Genomic DNA, 18,955 nt, shown 5'->3' on the forward strand with positions numbered 1-18,955 from the left:
GCACCCGGGGTGGACTGCCCCCAATGCCCCACCCTCGCTACGCCGCTGAGTTTGGATGTATACAGACAAAATAATCTGTCCAAAAGGGGGCAGGGTTGGGGGTGGTGTCCCTTAGATGTATCATTTATACTTTTAAGCAGTGATAATTAGCTACTAAGGTGTTGATATTCAAAGTGATTTAACCGGCCAAAAATGGGTCCTGGCCAGGGCCGTTGAGAGGGGGTGGGGGGGGGCAAGAATCCCCAGGGGGACCCAGTGCCGCCACCACTGCCGCCGCCACTGCCGTTACCACCGCCACATCGGCAAAGCTTCCGGTGGCAGGCAGGCAGAAGAAGGCTTCATTAGTCTTGGGACTTCTCCTCCTGGTTGTGTGTGCCAGCCTGGACCTAGTGCGTTAACGTGTTAAGTCTTTTCTGCTGCCACAGGTCCTTCTTTCTTCCTGTCTATCCTGCCTCCTCCTGTGCGATGTACTTCCTGTTTCTGCCGTGGGAGGGGACACATGGGGTGGCAAAAAGAAGAGTTAATGCGGTTAACATGGGAACCCAGGTCCCGTGACCGGCAGCACACATGAGTATGTGCACAGTGGCAGGAGAGGAGAGAAGATGCTGAGTGAGGATTAAAGAGAGGGTCATGCTGAGAGTGCACACACAGCTAAGGACTGTGGGAGCAAAAAAACTCACAAGCACATCTGGTGATCTTTGTTTCCTCATCTTGGGGCCTTGGGCAACAACAGAGAGAGCAGAGGAGGCAGCTGCCCAAGCCATCATTGTCCAGAGCCAGACTCAGAGCTTGCTCTGTACCAAGAAAACTACTACTGCCTCAGTAAGTAAGTAGCAGGGGTGTTTGCCCCTTGTCCAGCTTTGTCTCCGCCAGTAGCGAAGCTATGTGGGGCCACAGGGGCCTGGGCCCCCGTAGATTTGGCCCTGGACCCCCCTGCCGACGACCCCCTCGACCCCCCCTCCCGCCGACGACCCTCTCGACCCCCTCCTCCCGCCGCCAAACCTGCCCCCACCGCTGCCGTCGCTGTGGGCTACCTTTGCAGGCAGGGGACCCCAATCCCCGCCAGCCGAGGTTCTCTTCTTCCCATGAAGGCTTCTTTCTGTTTCTGACGTCCTGCGGCCTATCTTAATCACTCAACTTAGCCAATTTAGCGCTGAAAAGTCAAGTGACGCAGTTGGTTAGAGGCTAGACACTAACCCCCGGAGTCTATATAGTGCGCCTACAGATCTGCGCCAAAAACCAGGTGTATTCCATAACAACGCGCATAACTTAATTGGCTTAACAAGCCAATCAGTGTTGTTAACAGCACTTAACAAGTAATAATGAGCACTAATTGGCAATAATTAGAATTTGTGCACATAACTCGCTAAGCATATTCTGTAATGGACTGTGCCTAAATTCTAAAGCACGCAGTTCCAAAGGGACGTGGTAATGGGTAGGGAAATGGATGTTTCGTGGGCGTTCCCAAATTTATGTTCACTTTTATAGAATATGAACCAACGCCACATTTTCATTGGTGGAAATGAATGCGCGTTATATACCGCACCTAAATCATATAGAATACGCTTAGGTGAAAATGATTTCCGTGCGGATTTTCCAGTGTAGAATCGCCCCTTAAGCGCTAATATTCAGCGGAGATAACCAGCTACATTGTGTTGAATATTTGCACTTAGCTGGTTCCTGGCTGGTTAAGTAGTGCTGAATATCGGGCCCTAGGTGCCATGGTGCACTTTGTTGCTGTTCTGTAACGTGTTGCCTAAGTGTTCTAGTATTTGACTGCAAAGGGGGCGTTCCCATGGGGGGGGGCGTTCCCATGGGAGGAGCATGGGCGGGTCATGAGCATTACAGCTATTCTAGTGCGCACTTTATAGAGTGGTTGCATTTACACACCCAACTGCTGATTTTAGGTACCAGCATTTACGCCAGCCATAGACGTGGCGTAAGTGGATGTAAATAAACTTTGGCATGAACTGCAGATTTACGCTAGCATTCTATAACAGATGTGGTGCCCAACTCTGCCGTTATAGAACACTGGTTTAGTGTCCAGTTTTTTTGGCGTCTAAATTTAAGCACTATTTATAGAATTCCTCCCTAAATTCACAGCTCTGAAGAGGACATGGTGTGGTTTGGGCAGATCTGAAAAGCATTGCATATATATTTGACTTTGCAATGGCTGTACACTCATGCTGTACTTTACAAAATCTAGATGTTGGCAATCACACCTGCATTGAGGCAGATATTAGTGTCAATTAACTGCTTGGTTGGACCTGGGATTCTTAGAAATGACTACAAGGGTAATTGTACTTGCCTCTTTGGTACTTGAAACAACCTCTAAAATCCAAAATGTAAAGTTTTCTAGTTTGGTAGCCTTATAGATATTTTACAAAAGGCTATGTTATCGGCTTTTTAAAAAATACTTAGGGGCAGGCCACCGAGGTACAGAGCAAGGCCTGGAGCAGGGCTGCCGCCGCCACCATCTCCATCCTGCCGCCGCCACTCCTGCCTGGCCCCCTCCCATTCGGGTCGCTGCTGCCCCTGCTCCTACTTGAGTGGCCCCCATCCCCTTACCTTCCAGCGTCTTCTCTTCTCCTCCCTCGGTCTGTCATTCTTGCTGCTCCTGTGTGCCGGGTCCCGGGTTATCGTGTTAATGCACTCACCCGGAGCAGAGACAGACAGACCCTGGTGCTGGGCCCCCCTAGGAGGCCGGGCCGGGGGAATCCTGCCCCCCCTCTTGGCAGCCCTGCTTAGGAGTGTAGTTATCAACATGAGCTACCATTAAGACATGTTATTTTACCATTAACCCGTGTTATTTTAGCACAGGTTTCATTTTATGCAATGAGACCTAGTTACTAATAACTGAGGTTAACAGTAAAATAACCCTTCTTAACAGTAGCTCACATTGATAACTTCCTCATATACATATATATATATATGTTTGATTTGAAACTGGTTAGTTAGATGTTTCAAATTATATGTTGATTGCATGGCTGAATGTAAAGAGCAGGGCTCTGCTATTAATGACTATCAAAACTGCTTGTTTGAAAATGTAATATTTGGCAGGTATCTTTAGTGAAAACTAATGTTATCCATGTCTTCATTTGCAGCTATCTGGGGATTTCCCCCTATTTTAATACACCCACTATTACTAGTCTGGTCTTTGCAGCAATGGTATTGCACCAGGGCTCTGTATCATGGGCTCTAAATCCAGCCACCAGGTATCACTCCCTAAGCTGGCTGAGCTCCATCTACTGATGACCCAGCCTCCCTGGAGTGGAGACGTAGCCTAGTGGTTAGTGTAGTAGACTTTGATTCTGGGGAATTGGGTTTGATTCCCATTGCAGCTCCTTGTGACCCTGGGCAAGTCTCTTAACCCCCTATTGCCCCAGGTATAAAATAAGTACCTGTACGTAAACCACTTTGATTGTAACCACAGAAAGGTGGTATATCAAGTCCCATTTCCTTTCTTTCTCCTGTTCCAGAAAGCTGCTGCTGACCAGGGCCAAGTAAAATACATCCTGAAGGTCAGGATGCTGTCATGCTTGTGCGAGGGATCCCAGAGAGAACTGGAAGTTCACATGAATCGTACAAACAAGAGGAGTGGGAGTGTTTTAATCTCAGGAGCTGTGTACAACCTTTCCATAAAAGCTACCAACATAGTTGGTCAGGCTCCTGTCCGATCTTATATGATTGCCCCACGTCTACATACAGGTGATGGTCTTTGTCATCTATTTAATTGGAAAATATACTTGCATTTTTATTATAAAAAATGTACTTTATACACAGCGCTTTTTTTGTAGGAAAAAAGGTGCCGGTACTCATACAGTGCCAACCTAAAGGGTGGGGTCACTATCTATGGTTCTACCCCAACAGTTGCCACACCGCCACAGTAGCCACACCCATTTTACCAGCCATGTAGCATATAAAAAGGTATCATTGAAAAATGTACACAAGTCCCTTAAGCCCAACAAAAGAACCCTTAAGACTGACCATAAACTAATAAAATATGTAAACAAAAAATCAGCTGAACCCCCCCAAAAAGCAGACTGTGGCATGCAGGATAACACCAGAAAAACAATAATATTTTCCTCTTGCTATAAAAATATCAGATATAAATTTCAAATATTCCATTCACTACATTACAAATTAACAACTACAAATAAAACAAACAAAAAAATTAGCACAGCTACCATACTACTTTATCTTAAGATAAAAATACAATTCTTTTTTCTAACTTTGTTGTCTGGCCACGTACTTCTTTTCATTTGTGTTGGTCCCAGTCTCTGGTTTCTACTTTCCTCGTCTTCTCTTAACTCTATTGCCAGGATTTCCTGTTTGTCATTTTTCTCTCCTTTTCCTTTCAACTTTCTTTGATTTTATTTTCTGCCTTTATCCGCATTTAGTTCTTTCTTACTATCCAATCTTCTAGCATTTCTCCCCTTGCCCTCTCTCTCCATCCAGCATCTCTCCTTACCCTTCTCCCCATCAGCATTTCTCCCTTTTTCCCCTCTCTCCTCATCCAGTATTTCTCCCCTTTCCCTCTCTCTCCCCATCCAGTATTTCTCCCCTTGCCCTCTCTCTCCCCATCCAGTATTTCTCCCCTTGTCCCCTCTTTCCTCATCCAATATTTCTCCCCTTGTCCCCTCTTTCCCCATTCAGTATTTCTCCCCTTGTCCCCTCCCTCCCCATCCAGTATATCTCCCCATCCTTCTCTCTCCCCATCCAGCATTTCTTCCCTTCCTCCTCTCTTCCCATCCAGCATTTCTCCCCTTGTCCCCTCTCTCCCCAGACAGTATTCCTCCCCTTGTCCCCTCTCTCCCCAGCCAGTATTTTTCCTCTTGTCCCCTCTCTCTCCATCCAGTATTTCTCCCTTTGTCCCCTCTCTCCCCAGTCAGTATTTCTCCCCTTGTCCCCTCTCTCCCCATTCAGTATTTCTCCTCTTGTCCCCTCCCTCTCCATCCAGTATATCTCCCCATCCTCCTCTTTCCCCATCATCCTCTCTCCCCATCCAGCATATCTCCCCTTCCTCCTCTCTTCCCATCTAGCATTTCTCCCCTTGGCCTTTCTCTCTCCATCCAGCATTTCTCCCCTTGCCCCCTCTTTCCCCAGGTGCTGGCTGATATTCATGTCAGGACTCGCATAGATAAGTGGGCAAATATAAGACTGCCTTTTGTGCTGTCCTGTTTGTTTAGCTATGTGGGCACCAACACTGAATATTGCTGGTACCCACATAACTGCTCTCCAACTCTGCCCCCAGAATGCCCTTCTAATGTCCGGATTCAGCTGAAGACTTGTAACTCCATTGACTCTGCTGCAGAAAATCAAGGCTGCAAATGTACAGACTGTGGATTTAAAAGTTAACATCTGACGGAAAGTAATTCCAATCATAGGAGCTGACTCTGTGGGTGCTGTGGGTGCTTGAGCACCCCCAATATTGAGAACATTTCTTGTATGTGGCCATGGAAGGGTTATTTCCACTGGGCTTAGCACCCCCAATCATTCTGAAAAGTTGGCTCCTATGATTCCAATCCTGCAACTTGAATAAGAGAATTATCTGGATTTGTAACCATGAGAGCTACACTGTGGCCTGTTGCCCGCCCTAAACTCTCCATTCAAAACTGCACAACTGACTATGGAAGAATGGCAGCCTGATAGAGGAACCCAAGGACAAATACCTGTCCTGCTCAGCCCTGTACTTATAACCATACTTCAAACAGCAAACAAAGGAAATTAACAACTCTATAACAGGAGAGCTACAATGTGGCCTCTCACCCGATCTAAACTCCCCCGACTGCTGCACAACTGACTGTGGAAGAATGGCAGATTAAATGAGGAACCCTACCTAATTATAGCAAGTAATAGCATCATTTTGAAGCTTGACACATCGGCACATCCCCACCTCCCCACCTTATGAGTACCTGAGACACCATGACCTCTCCTCACCATTGATAGCATCTACCTTCAAGGAGGACCCCATTCTGAACTCTTTAACAATGCATTTTTAGTTCTGATTAAGAGCACTAAACACAACTGACTTAAACTAGTTCCAAATGCTATCACCATGAAGTGGCTCACATGGATTTGCCTAGCCCTTTTGAGCACGTCGGGCGGCAACCTACCAGATAACTTAGTGCCTAATCCTATCCCCATAATCTATAACCCGTCTAGAAAACCCTGTACTAAGAAACACCCTAATTGTAATGTCAGATATATGCTAGACAATGCCAATACATACCATCAGAACACTATTATGTTTACAGACCAGAACCAAATGGCTAACATTTGATGGCCTAAGAAACCTTGCTACCTTTTGCAGTTATTCAAACAATTCTCCCCTTTGGAACACAAGTCTCAACTCACTCCTGTCCCCCGCCATTTATATCAATGCCAGGTCTGTGTGGAACAAGGCTCTCTTACTCAGGGATCTGCTAGAATCTTCAGTTCTGGGCTTTCTGTTTATCTCAGAAACATGACTCACAGAAGTTGATAGTCCAATACTGCCCCACATCTACCCACCCGGTTATAATATTCTTCATTCTCCAAGACAGGGTAAAAAAGGAGGTGTACTTGCTCTTATCTAAGAGTTTTTTTTTCCACATGTCTTTAGTTAGTTCTGGGGTTTTCCCTGAACTGGAATACATGCTGTGCAAATTCTGTCATGATTCAAAAGAAGCAAATCAAGGAAGAACCTCTACTTGAAGAGATTACTTCCTCTGCTATGTCACAATTTTCAAGGATTATTTTCCTGAGAGACTTAAACCTACATTTGGAAATTGATGCAGACACTAATGTCCACAACTTCAAATCGTTCCTGAAGGACTGCGAACTAACTACTTTCTATGAGGGCAGAACTCATGAAAAAGCCCATATGTTAGACTTCATGACTTCCTATCCTAATAGCTTGATTAGTTCATTCAAATGGAAGCCAGTACCATGGTCTGACCACTTCCAACTAGATTTCACCATTGACGTCTGTATGTCAAGCTTAACAAGACACAAGTCATCCAAATGCATCAGCCTTTCCTCAGCTGAGAGGTGCCCACCTCTACCACCGGCTGCCTTTCAGGTGCTGTAGAGGACTTGCAGCTCATCTGCATATCCTTACAGCCTTCTCCGGGGTGACACCCAGGTCCACCCCGATCCACTCAGGGCCTCCGCTCTAGGTGCCGCGCGCCTAACGGCGCGCGGGGCATTTTTCTCTTTGTATCTAATCTTTTTCCAGTTGCTAAAGTACCTCAGTCATTTATGGCCCCTTTTCACATTCTCATCCTAGCTCTGTCCCTTCCTAATCTTTTCCCTCACCCCCTACCTCTCTCCGCTACAGGAACTCACTTCCCATCCATTGACTTCATCACCTCACCTTCTCTCCTACCCTCTTCCTCCCTCTTGGCTTTTAATCTCCGTCTCTTTCTTCCCTCCATTTTGTCTTCCCCATTCCACCTAAATACCTCTCGCCTTCGACGCCTTCGTGGCCACACCTCTCCTACTCTCCTCCGCTCTCTTTTACTCCTTCTCTTACTCTCAGCTGGTGACATCAATCCCAATCCTGGCCCTCCTCACCAACTATTATCCAAACTCTACAGATCTCACCGTGACCTCTCTAACCTCATCTCTATTCCTCTACTCCCCTCCTCTTCTCTGCCCTTCTGTTGCGCCCTATGGAATGCCCGCTCTATCTGTAACAAACTCCTCTATATCCAGGACCTCTTTATCTCGCATCACCTCCATCTGCTCGCCATAACAGAAACCTGGCTCTGCCCTGATGACTCTGCTTCAGTCGCAGCCCTGTGCCATGGCGGTTATCTATTTTCACATACTCCTCGCCCTGCTGGCCGTGGGGGCGGTGTTGGACTACTTCTCTCTCCCTCCTCCAGATTTCAACCCCTTCTTCCACCTCAATCTCACTGTTTTTCCTCCTTTGAAGTCCACTCTATCCGCCTTTTCTCTCCTCTGCCTCTTCGAATAGCGGTCATTTATCGTCCCCCTGATAAGTCCCTTTCACCCTTTCTCAGTGACTTTGACGCCTGGCTTGCCTTCTTCCATGATCCTTCCTCCCCCTCTCTCATCCTTGGTGACTTTAATATTCCTGCTAATGATCCTTCCAACTCTTATATTTCCAAGTTACTCGCTTTAACGTCGTCCTTTAATCTCCAACTATGCTCCACCTCCCCCACTCATCAAAATGGTCACTGTCTTGATCTCATCTTCTCCTCCAACTGTTCACCTTCTAGTTTCCTTGCCTCTGATCATCCCTCTTCTGATCACCATCTTATAACTTTCACACTTAAATCTCCTCCCTCCCAGTCCCGTCCTATCCTATCTAATTTATCTAGGAATCTTCACGATATTGACCCTTCATCTCTATCCTCCCATGTTTCAAACCTCCTCTCTACTGTGGCACCATCCACGTCTGTCAACGAGGCTGTTTCTTCTTACAACAATACTCTATCCTCTGCCTTAGACACTCTTGCACCTTTGATGACCCGCCCTGTAAGGCGTACAAAACCCCAACCCTGGCTGACTTCTAATATCTGCTACCTACGTTCCTGTATCCGCTCCGCCGAACGCCTCTGGCGGAAATCTCGGGCCCTTGCTGATTTCTTACACTTTAAGTTCATGCTGACCTCCTTCCAATCTGCTCTTTTACATGCCAAACAGGATTATTATATCCAACTGACCAACTCTCTTGGCTCTAATCCTCGACTTCTCTTCACCACATTGAACTCTCTCCTCAAGGTGCCCCCTCCCCCAACCCCCCCTTCATTATCTCCTCAGACCCTTGCTGAATTCTTTCACAACAAGGTTCAAAAGATAAACCTTGCTTTCTCTACCTCACCAGCTCTCCCTCCACTAGTCCGTTCCCCTCTCTCTCCTTCCCCTCATTCCCTTTCCTCCTTTCCTGAAGTTACTATTGAGGAAACTACACTTCTCCTTTCTTCTTCAAAATGTACCACCTGTTCCTCTGATCCCATTCCCACCCACCTTCTTAATGCCATCTCTCCTACTCTTATTCCTTTTATCTGTCACATTCTCAACCTCTCACTTTCCACTGCGACTGTCCCTGCTGCCTTTAAACATGCTGTGGTCACACCTCTCCTTAAGAAGCCTTCACTCGACCCTACTTGTCCCTCTAATTACCGACCCATCTCCCTCCTTCCTTTTCTTTCCAAATTACTTGAGCGTGCTGTTCACCGCCGCTGCCTTGATTTTCTCTCCTCACATGCTATTCTTGACCCACTACAATCTGGTTTTCGCCCTCTCCACTCAACCGAAACTGCGCTTACTAAAGTCTCCAATGACCTATTACTGGCTAAATCCAGAGGTCAATATTCCATCCTCATTCTTCTTGATCTTTCCGCTGCTTTTGACACTGTCGATCACAGCATACTTCTCGATACCCTGTTCTCACTTGGATTCCAGGGCTCTGTCCTTTCCTGGTTCTCTTCCTACCTCTCCCTCCGCACCTTTAGTGTTCACTCTGGTGGATCCTCTTCTACTTCTATCCCTCTGCCTGTCGGCGTACCTCAGGGTTCTGTTCTTGGTCCCCTCCTCTTTTCTATCTACACTTCTTCCCTTGGCTCATTAATCTCATCCCATGGCTTTTCCTACCATCTCTATGCTGATGACTCCCAAATCTACCTTTCTACCCCTGATATCTCACCTTGCATCCAAACCAAAGTTTCAGCGTGCTTGTCTGACATTGCTGTCTGGATGTCTCAATGCCACCTGAAATTAAATATGACCAAAACTGAGCTTCTCATTTTCCCCCCCAAACCCACCTCCCCGCTCCCCCCGTTTTCTATTTCTGTTGATGGCTCTCTCATTCTCCCTGTCTCCTCAGCTCGAAACCTTGGGGTCATCTTTGACTCTTCTCTCTCCTTCTCTGCTCATATCCAGCAGACTGCCAAGACCTGTCGTTTCTTTCTTTACAACATCCGTAAAATCCGCCCCTTTCTTTCCGAGCACTCTACCAAAACCCTCATCCACACCCTTGTCACCTCTCGTTTAGACTACTGCAATCTGCTTCTTGCTGGCCTCCCACTTAGTCACCTCTCCCCTCTCCAGTCGGTTCAAAACTCTGCTGCCCGTCTCATCTTCCGCCAGGGTCGCTTTACTCATACTACCCCTCTCCTCAAGACCCTTCACTGGCTCCCTATCCGTTTTCGCATCCTGTTCAAACTTCTTCTAACCTATAAATGTACTCACTCTGCTGCTCCCCAGTATCTCTCCACACTCGTCCTTCCCTACACCCCTTCCCATGCACTCCGCTCCATGGATAAATCCTTCTTATCTGTTCCCTTCTCCACTACTGCCAACTCCAGACTTCGCGCCTTCTGTCTCGCCGCACCCTACGCCTGGAATAAACTTCCTGAGCCCCTACGTCTTGCCCCATCCTTGGCCACCTTTAAATCTAGACTGAAAGCCCACCTCTTTAACATTGCTTTTGACTCGTAACCACTTGTAACCACTCGCCTCCACCTACCCTCCTCTCTTCCTTCCCGTTCACATTAATTGATTTGATTTGCTTACTTTATTTATTTTTTGTCTATTAGATTGTAAGCTCTTTGAGCAGGGACTGTCTTTCTTCTATGTTTGTACAGCGCTGCGTATGCCTTGTAGCGCTATAGAAATGCTAAATAGTAGTAGTAGTAGTAATCTGCACCAGAGGTAAAATCAATGAGGCCATTTTTCTGGTCTGAGCTAACAGATTCCCTCACTACCACATCTCCTACACATGGTTTGATCAAATCCCGCTGGGAAACTAAGGTGAAAGCCATACTAGACAAAATTGCTCCATTTACCACTAAAAAGGTCGAGACGTCTAGAAATTCGCCATGGTTTACAGAGGAACTATCCATCCTAAAAAAGAAATGTCTACGCCTTGAAAAGCAATGGAGAAAGAACAATGATACTACTGATAAATCCAAATGGAAGTCAGTCTTCTGATGCTACAAAAAGAAGGTAGCTGACTCAAAATGCCAATACTATAGCAGCCTAATAGGTCAAGATGATCATGACAATAAACTCTTCTCCTCAGTTAAAACACTAGCTTCCACTAATAAGGATGAACATTCACAGAAAACATGTCCCACTGCACAAGACCTAGCTGATCATTTCGCCAATAAGATCCTCCAAATTAGGTCTGAACTACCTAAAGCTACACCAACAGAGGAAAATAGTCCAACCCGTAGCTCAACCTTAATCGCCGGAGATCCTACAACCAAGAAGAATTCAAAACTGACCAAAACTGTGAATCTTTTCAACCACTGAGGATGTAAGATCGGTGCTGTTGAAATGCTCCCTGGATCAATGCACAAAACACCTACTCAAATCCATCCCTATTGAAACAGTAAACTGGCTACTCGATAATCTCAATGAGCTGTTAAAAACTGTCTCTCTTCCTCCTGACATGAGCAAAATTGTTCTTACACCACCACTGAAGGGATCTTGACTAGACATAACATTGCCTGCAAACTACCATCCAGTGACAAGCATACCCCTTTTTACTAAAATATTAGAAACATATTTGTAAACATCTTTCTTTATATCTGGAAAAATTTTCTATTTTACACTGGTCACAATTTGGCTTCAGATCATCACATAGTGCGGAAACATTGCTGCTAGTTCTAACTACATATGTCAAACAACATCTATGCAAAGGCGACCAAGTAATTCTTCTCCAATTCGAAATATATCAGTGTTGTTCGACGCGGTTGACCACACATTGCTACTTGAATGCCTGGATCAGATAGGAATAACAAGGATTGTGTTCAAATGGTTCAGTGAATTCCTTTCAAATCGAAGTTATTCTGTCAAGCAAAACAACCAACTTTCCAACTTCTGGTCTCCTAACTGCGGGGTCCCACAGCGATCTCCTCTCTCACCTATCCTGTTTAATCTCTTTGTGTCATCCCTTGCCTCAATATACCTGGGACTTAATAAACTACTGTTATCCTATGCTGATGATATCCTGCTTCTCTTACCAGTGACAGCATCAACCATAGATCAAACTCAGTCTGTAGAGAATGGTATTTATTTATTTATTACATTTGTATCCCACATTTTCCCACCTATTTGCAGGCTCAATGTGGCTTACATAGTACCAGAGAGGCTTTGAATCTCCGGTGAACAAATACAAGGTAATGTTGTGATAGGATAGAGTTCATGTAGCACTGTCACATTAGGGAGTCATACAACAGAAGAGTTGAGTAATGTCCATTACGCACTTGAGTTTTGTTGTGCAACAGAGTTCAGGCATTTAAGTTGGGTCGGTAGGGCATGCCTTTTGGAACAGGTTAGACTTTAGTGATTTCTGGAAGTTTAGGTAGTTATACGACGTTTTCAAGGTTTTTGGTAATGCATTCCTATGGGTGCAGATTCTGAAAGCAATGCATTCTTTGATTGGGAACCAGTGTAGCTTTTCGCGGAGGGGTTTTGCGCTTTCAAATCACATTTTTCCAAATATAAGCCTAGCTGCTGTGTTTTGTGCGGTCTGAAGTTTCTTTAAGGTTTGTTCTTTGCATCCCGCATAGATTCCATTGAAGTAGTCTACGTTTCTTAGTACCATTGATTGTATCAGGGTGCGAAATGTTTCCCTCGGGAAGAATTGTTTTAAGCGTTTGAGTTTCCACATTGAGTGAAACATTTTCTTTGTTGTGGATGCCACTTGGCTCTCCAGTGTTAGGTTACGGTCCATTGTTACGCCGAGGATTGATAGGAAGGGTGTAATCTGGTGTGTCAGTTCTTGTGGGGTTGTCCACGCTATGTTGGGATGAGAGGATGAGACAATGTGTTTTTTCTTTATTGAGTTTTAATTGAAATGCATTTGCCCATGAGTCCATGATGTTCAAGCTGAGATTGATCTCGTTAGTGATTTCTGTCAGTTTTGTTTTGTAAGGGATGTATATTATGATATCGTCTGCGTATATGAAAGGGTTGAGGCCTTGGTTGGATAAGGTCTTGGCTAGTGGGGTCATCATTAGGTTGAAGAGGATCGGTGATAGCGGTGATCCTTGTGGTACTCTACAGTTTGCTTTCCACAGTGATGATATGCTGGAGTTTGACTTTACTTGATATGTTCTTGTGATTAGGAAGCCCTTAGTCCAGCTAAGTATGTTTCCACCAATCCCGAGTTTATCTAGCAGTCTTAGTAGTATATTGTGGTTTACCATGTCAAATGCACTAGACATGTCGAATTGGAGGAGAAGGATTATTTTCCCTGTTGCTATTTCCTGTTTGAATTTGGATAGGAGGGTGAGTAGTACTGTTTCAGTGCTGTGGAGGGGGCAGAAACCTGACTGTGATTCGTGTAGTATTGAGAATTTGTTTATATAGTCTGTAAGTTGTTTGGTTACCATGCTTTCCATCAGTTTAACTACTAGCGGGATCGATGCTACTGGACGGTAGTTGATGATTTCATTTTTTTTCCCTTGGTATCTTTTGGTATCGGGGTGAGTAGGATATTGCTGGTTTCCTTGGGGAAGAGACCCTGTTGAAGCATGTAATTTAGGTGGGATGTGAGGTCTAATATGAATCGGCCAGGGGCAGATTTCAATAGGTAGCTGGGGCAGGTATCTAGTTTGCAGTGAGTGTTGGAGAACCTGTTAATCGCTTGGGCGACTGTTTTGATGGTAAGGAGGGCGAATTTTAACCAAGTCCGATCAGCCGGGTATTCTCCAGTGTTTGGGTCCAACTCATTAAGGAAGGTTTCGATGTCGGTGTTGTCCTGAGGTAGAGTGCTGCGTAGTTTTATGATTTTTTCATTGAAATACTTAGCAAGTTTATCTGCAGATGGGATGTCTGTATTTGTTGTAGTGACCAAGCTGGTGTTTAGGAGTTTGTTCACGAGTTGGTGTAGTTTCTTTGTGTCATTGTAATCTGTCCCTATTTTAGCTTTGTAGTATAATCTTTTTGTCTGTCTTATAGCGTATTTGTATTTCCTATGTATTTGTTTCCAAGTGTTAAGTGTATGTTCATCTTTGGTTTTCCTCCAAGCTCGTTCGAGTTTCCTGGTATGCGTTTTTAGTTTTTTCAGTTCATCGCTGAACCATGGTATCGAGTTGTGCTTGCGTGGGGTTCTTGTTTGTAAGGGTGTGATTTCATCTAGTATGCCTTTGCAACTCTTCTCCCATTCTATGAGGTAGCATGTGGAGTCTGTTTGTACTGTCCATTCATTATTGTATATCAGTTGTCAGAATGTTTTCGGCTCTACTTGACCTCTTGTGCTGTAGGATATGTGTTCTTGTATTCATTGTAAGGTATGACTGCTGTGAGCACCTGGGTCCTGACCAACAAACTGAAATTGAATGCGCAAAAAACCAAGGTCCTGTGGTTCTAAAATCAGGGAGTTGAGGTCCAGTCATCAATATCTTTGACCAATGGTCAAATCTTTACAGTCAAATCTGAAACCAGAATACTAGGGGTCTTGTTTGATTCTTTACTCACCTCCGCTTCCCATAGTAACCAGCTATGGAATAAAACACTATTTAAAATGAGGCAGCTACATGTAGTTAGATCATTCTTTGACCAAAAAGTCTTCGCACTACTAGTCCAAATGTTAGTCCTATCTCTCTTGGATTACTGTAATGTTCTACTTCTTGGTGTTAAGTGTCAATATCAGAAAAAACTGCAAATCATACAGAACACAGCTGCTAGACTAATATACAGATTGAATAGATATATTAGTGTTTCAACACATGTAAACAAACTGCACTGGCTTCCCATAGCAGAAAGTCTCAGGTTCAAAGCTGCTTGTTTAGTTTTTCAAATCATACGGGGCTTCATCTCTGAACTGCTGACTAAGACCGTTTCGCTTTGTCTGGTCCAGTCTAACAGACTGAAACAACAACTGATGCTAGCATCACCGTTCCAAAAGACAAGTAGAAATCAGAAGATTTTCAGCTCTCTATTCCCCATTCTTGGAGTCAAAATATGGAACTCTCTACCTATTCCCATCAGAACAGAAAACAGCTGCCTCAACTTCAGGAAGAGGTTAAAAACCTTTCTCTTCCCAAAGACCGTTTCATAACAATCCATCATGACTTCCACCTCCTAGTATCATCCATTATCCTTTCCTTAATGTTTTTAGTCTCATGCATTAATCCAATGGTCTCTAATGTTTCTCATACCTCCCTCTAACACTATTTGCTTTTGTCTGACCTAGAATGTAAACCACACTGAACCCTGGAAAGGGAATATTAGTGGTATACAAGAATTGATTTGAGTTGAATTGAATTGACATGTCTGATTACGCAGATCACATGTAGGTGTTCCTGGAAGTGTCGTTTTGGGAGAGATGTGATGCCCTTGCTGCAAGTACGCTCACAGAGTACAAGCACATATTTATACTGTCTTCAGAGCAGGTGTAATTTATGCATAGGTATTTGTAAGGTGTTGTGGCTGATTCTAGGTACCTGTTTTATAAAGACACCTAGCTCCTTATGTTGCCCTTATACAATAAGTGTTTGGTTTAATAACATTATTCCCTCTATGCTCATATGTCTGTTTCTGTTCCATCAAAGGAGATGGCTTGGTGAAAATAAGTCCTTCTAATGGCAATAGAGTTTCTGTGGGGTGGACATTTAAGAAACAGAGCAAGTTCTACTGCATACAATGGCAGCCGCTAACTGAGAGCCCAGCCTCCTCCAAGTGTGTCAAAGGAAAGTTTCTAGAAGGGCAAAATCTCACCTTTACAGGTAACAGACCACCTGCAAACCGCTTCTGGGGGCAGTTTTCAAAGGAGGAAGGGAGTTTGTAGGTATACAGGAACCTCTGGGCTTCTGCAGGGATAAAAGGCAGTGATGGATGTAGACCTGGGGTATTTTACCCTGTCTATGTTGCTTCAGTACCTGGTCAATTTTGAAAGAGAAACTCAGTGGAGAGTTTCCTTTTCTGCTTGCATTTGCTGTTGCTACCAACCTGTTTTCAAGAGCTAGGTCTGAGCGCAGGAAGGTTAATTGGCTTGCTCAAAGTCACACATACTGTTCCTACTTTAGCCAATGAGGGTTTCCTTGACATTAGGGGCTACCTGCCCCCCTTTCTCCTCTGCAGTTGGTAATCTCTGGCACTGGGAACAGGCGTACAGTGTTGTGCTACACAGTCTACCTTCCTCTTGTGGTCTCCTTCTCCTCATTCTGCTTCCTTCTCTACATTTATGTTGCAGTTACTGACCATGACTTGTAAACCTCCATGATGGTATGATTTATTTTAGAATGTGATATACCACCATTCGAAAGACAAAAATTAAGGGATAATTCAATAAAGATGGCTCCAACATTTAAGCAGCAGCAAACAGCAGAGGTGGTCCAGAGAAGAAGACAATAATGGATTTGTCACATGCAATTTATTATATAATGACCCAACTCGGCCAAGTTTCGACACAATGTCTTCATCAGGGTCAACAGGCAAATGGCAAGTATAGATACACTTCTTTTCGAACCATTCTCTGCATAGAATTCCACCAGTGGCAAAACACTGTTACATAAAGTAGACCGAGAGTGCGCTCCCAGTCTACTTTACATAATGGTGTTTTGCCATTGGTGGAACTCTGTGCAGAGAGCAGTTTGAAAAGAAGTGTATCTATACTTGCCATTTGCTTTTTTCAACATTGAAGAGCCTGTTGACCTCTGATGAAGGCACTGTGTCGAAACTTGGCTGGGTCGTATCCAGTGGTGTGCTGGAGCTGGCTCGCACTGGCTCGCAAGAGCCGGTTGTTAAATTTTTTAACATCTTGCGAGCCGGTTGTTCTGGAACAGCGAGCCAGCTCTCCAGGGCCGGCGCAATCCGGTAAGCATGGCAGGGAACACCACACCTCCCACAGCCCGTTTGCTTGCGCCTGCGCCGCCCTGGGGGGTTTAAATCTTTTATTTACCTCCATCGCAGCAGCCGTGTCAGTGAAAGCCCTGCCCATCTCTAGCCTTCCCTTCATTCCCTCTCAGTGTCCCGCCTTCTTCTGACGTCATTTCCTCTTTCCACAAGGGCAGGACACTGAGAGGGAACAAAGGAAAGGCTAGAGATGGGCAGGGCTTTCACTGATGCGGCCACTGTGATGGAGGTAAATAAAAGATTTAAACTACGCAGGGTGGCAGGAACAAAAAGGGGGATGTTGGGGGGAGGGCGGGCAGGTGGACATGAATGGGAGGGAAGGATGGCGGCAAAGGAGACTCACTGGACATGGATGGGAGCAGGAGCGGGAGGGGAGAGAGAAGAAATCACTGAATATGGAGGGGAGGGGAGGGCCCAGGGAGAGAGGAGAAATTGCTGGACATGGATGGTAGGGGAGGGTAGGGGAAAGAGGAGAATTGCTGGGGATGGATGGATGGAGGGGGGCATGGGAGAGAGGAGAATTGCTGGGTATGGACATGGATGGATGGAGGGGGCAGGGGAGAAAGGAGAATTGCTGGATATGGATGGATAGATGGATGGAGGGCAGGGGAGAGGAGAGTTGCTGGACATGGGTGGATGGAGGGGAGGGCAGGGGAGAGGAGAGTTGCTGGACATAGGTGGATGGAGGGGAGGGCAGGGGAGAGAGGAGGGTTGCTGGACATGAATGGATGGAGGGGAGGGCAGGAGAAATTCTGGACATGGATGGAGGGGAAGGAAGACAGGAAGGAGATGCACATGGATGGAGGGGAGAGAGAAGAAATTCTGGACATGGATGGAGGGGAGGGAAGAGAGAGGAAGAGAGATGAACATGAATGGAGGGAAGAGAGGAGAAATGCTGGACATGGATGGAGGGGGGAGAGGAAAAATGCTGGACATGGATGGAGGAGAGGGAAGGGAGAGAGAAGAAATGCTGGACATGGATGGAGAAAATAGGCAGAAGCTGGATCCACTGGACAGTCAAGTCTGTGGAGGACCCAGCTTTTACTTATGGATGTAGGGCAAGAAATGAAGAAGAAAGGAAGAAAGTAAAGAAATAAATGGAAAGGAAGCCCTGGAAACGGAGTTAAGAGGACAGATAGCAGCAGAATCAGATACTGGGCCAGCATGATCAGCAAAACAAGTCACCAGACAACAAAGGTAGAAAAAATCATTTTATTTTCATTTTAGTGTTTGGAATATATCCACTTTGAGAATCAGGTGCTCAACGTTAAAAGTTTATATTTATTTATTTACTTATTTATTTATGACATTTATCCCACATTAAACATGATTTAGATTGGAACCTGGGAGCATTTAATTTTTTTTTTCCTGGAGAGAGTAATACATTGCCCCCCTCCCCCAGGCTCTCTCCCCTGCTATAGCCAGCTCTGCAATTTGGGGAGGGGGTGCAGAGGTGGACCGGGGAGAGAGCCTGTTGTTAAACATTAACCAGCACACCACTGGTCGTATCATTATATAATAAATTGCATGTGGCAAATCCATGATTGTCTTCTCTGGACCACCTCTGCTGTTTGCTGCGGCCTGTGTTGATACTACGGAGTGTTTTTCTCCTGTCTTTTTGTGTGTCCAACATTTAAGCACCAAGAATGCCAATAAGTGCCAATATTCTAATCATGCACTGATAAGTTGGTGCTTAAATGCTACGACCCCTAGTCTGAGGGTGGAAGTATACATGGGCGGAGTCTGGTTAGGGCACATACTCATGCATGTAAATTATATAATACCATAATTTATGCACATTTTTTACCAATCTATATATGAGCTTTTATACAAGCTCTATTGCTGGTGTAAATAAGTACATAAGTACATAAGCATCGCCATGGTGGGACAGACCAAGGGTCCATCGAGCCCAGCACCCTGTCACCGACAGCGGCCAAAAGAACAAGCAATTTGTCCCGCCCATCCTAGAAATACTGTATCATTCCCTCGTCCATTCAATAACATTCTATGGCTTTTTCCTCCAGGAAGCCGTCCAACACTTTTTTGAAGTCCGCTAAGTTAACCACCTTAATCACCTTTTCCGGCAGCGAATTCCAGAGTTTAACTACGCGTTGAATGAAGAAACATTTCCTCC

The 18,955-nt window shown here is 45.2% G+C and overlaps 1 protein-coding gene across 1 annotated transcript in view; it reads left to right on the forward strand.

The window, feature by feature from the left end:
* The window catches only part of IL12RB1 (interleukin 12 receptor subunit beta 1), a 91,592-nt gene that overhangs the window by 41,561 nt on the left and 31,076 nt on the right, over positions 1 to 18,955 (forward strand). The window contains exons 7-8 of the mRNA XM_030219926.1: positions 3,480 to 3,708; positions 15,519 to 15,692. Of these exons, the coding sequence (XP_030075786.1) occupies positions 3,480 to 3,708; positions 15,519 to 15,692 (403 nt within the window). The remainder of the gene's footprint in view (positions 1 to 3,479; positions 3,709 to 15,518; positions 15,693 to 18,955) is intronic.

This window comes from Microcaecilia unicolor, chromosome 11 (assembly GCF_901765095.1).
Source record: "Microcaecilia unicolor chromosome 11, aMicUni1.1, whole genome shotgun sequence".
Lineage (NCBI taxonomy): Eukaryota > Metazoa > Chordata > Amphibia > Gymnophiona > Siphonopidae > Microcaecilia > Microcaecilia unicolor.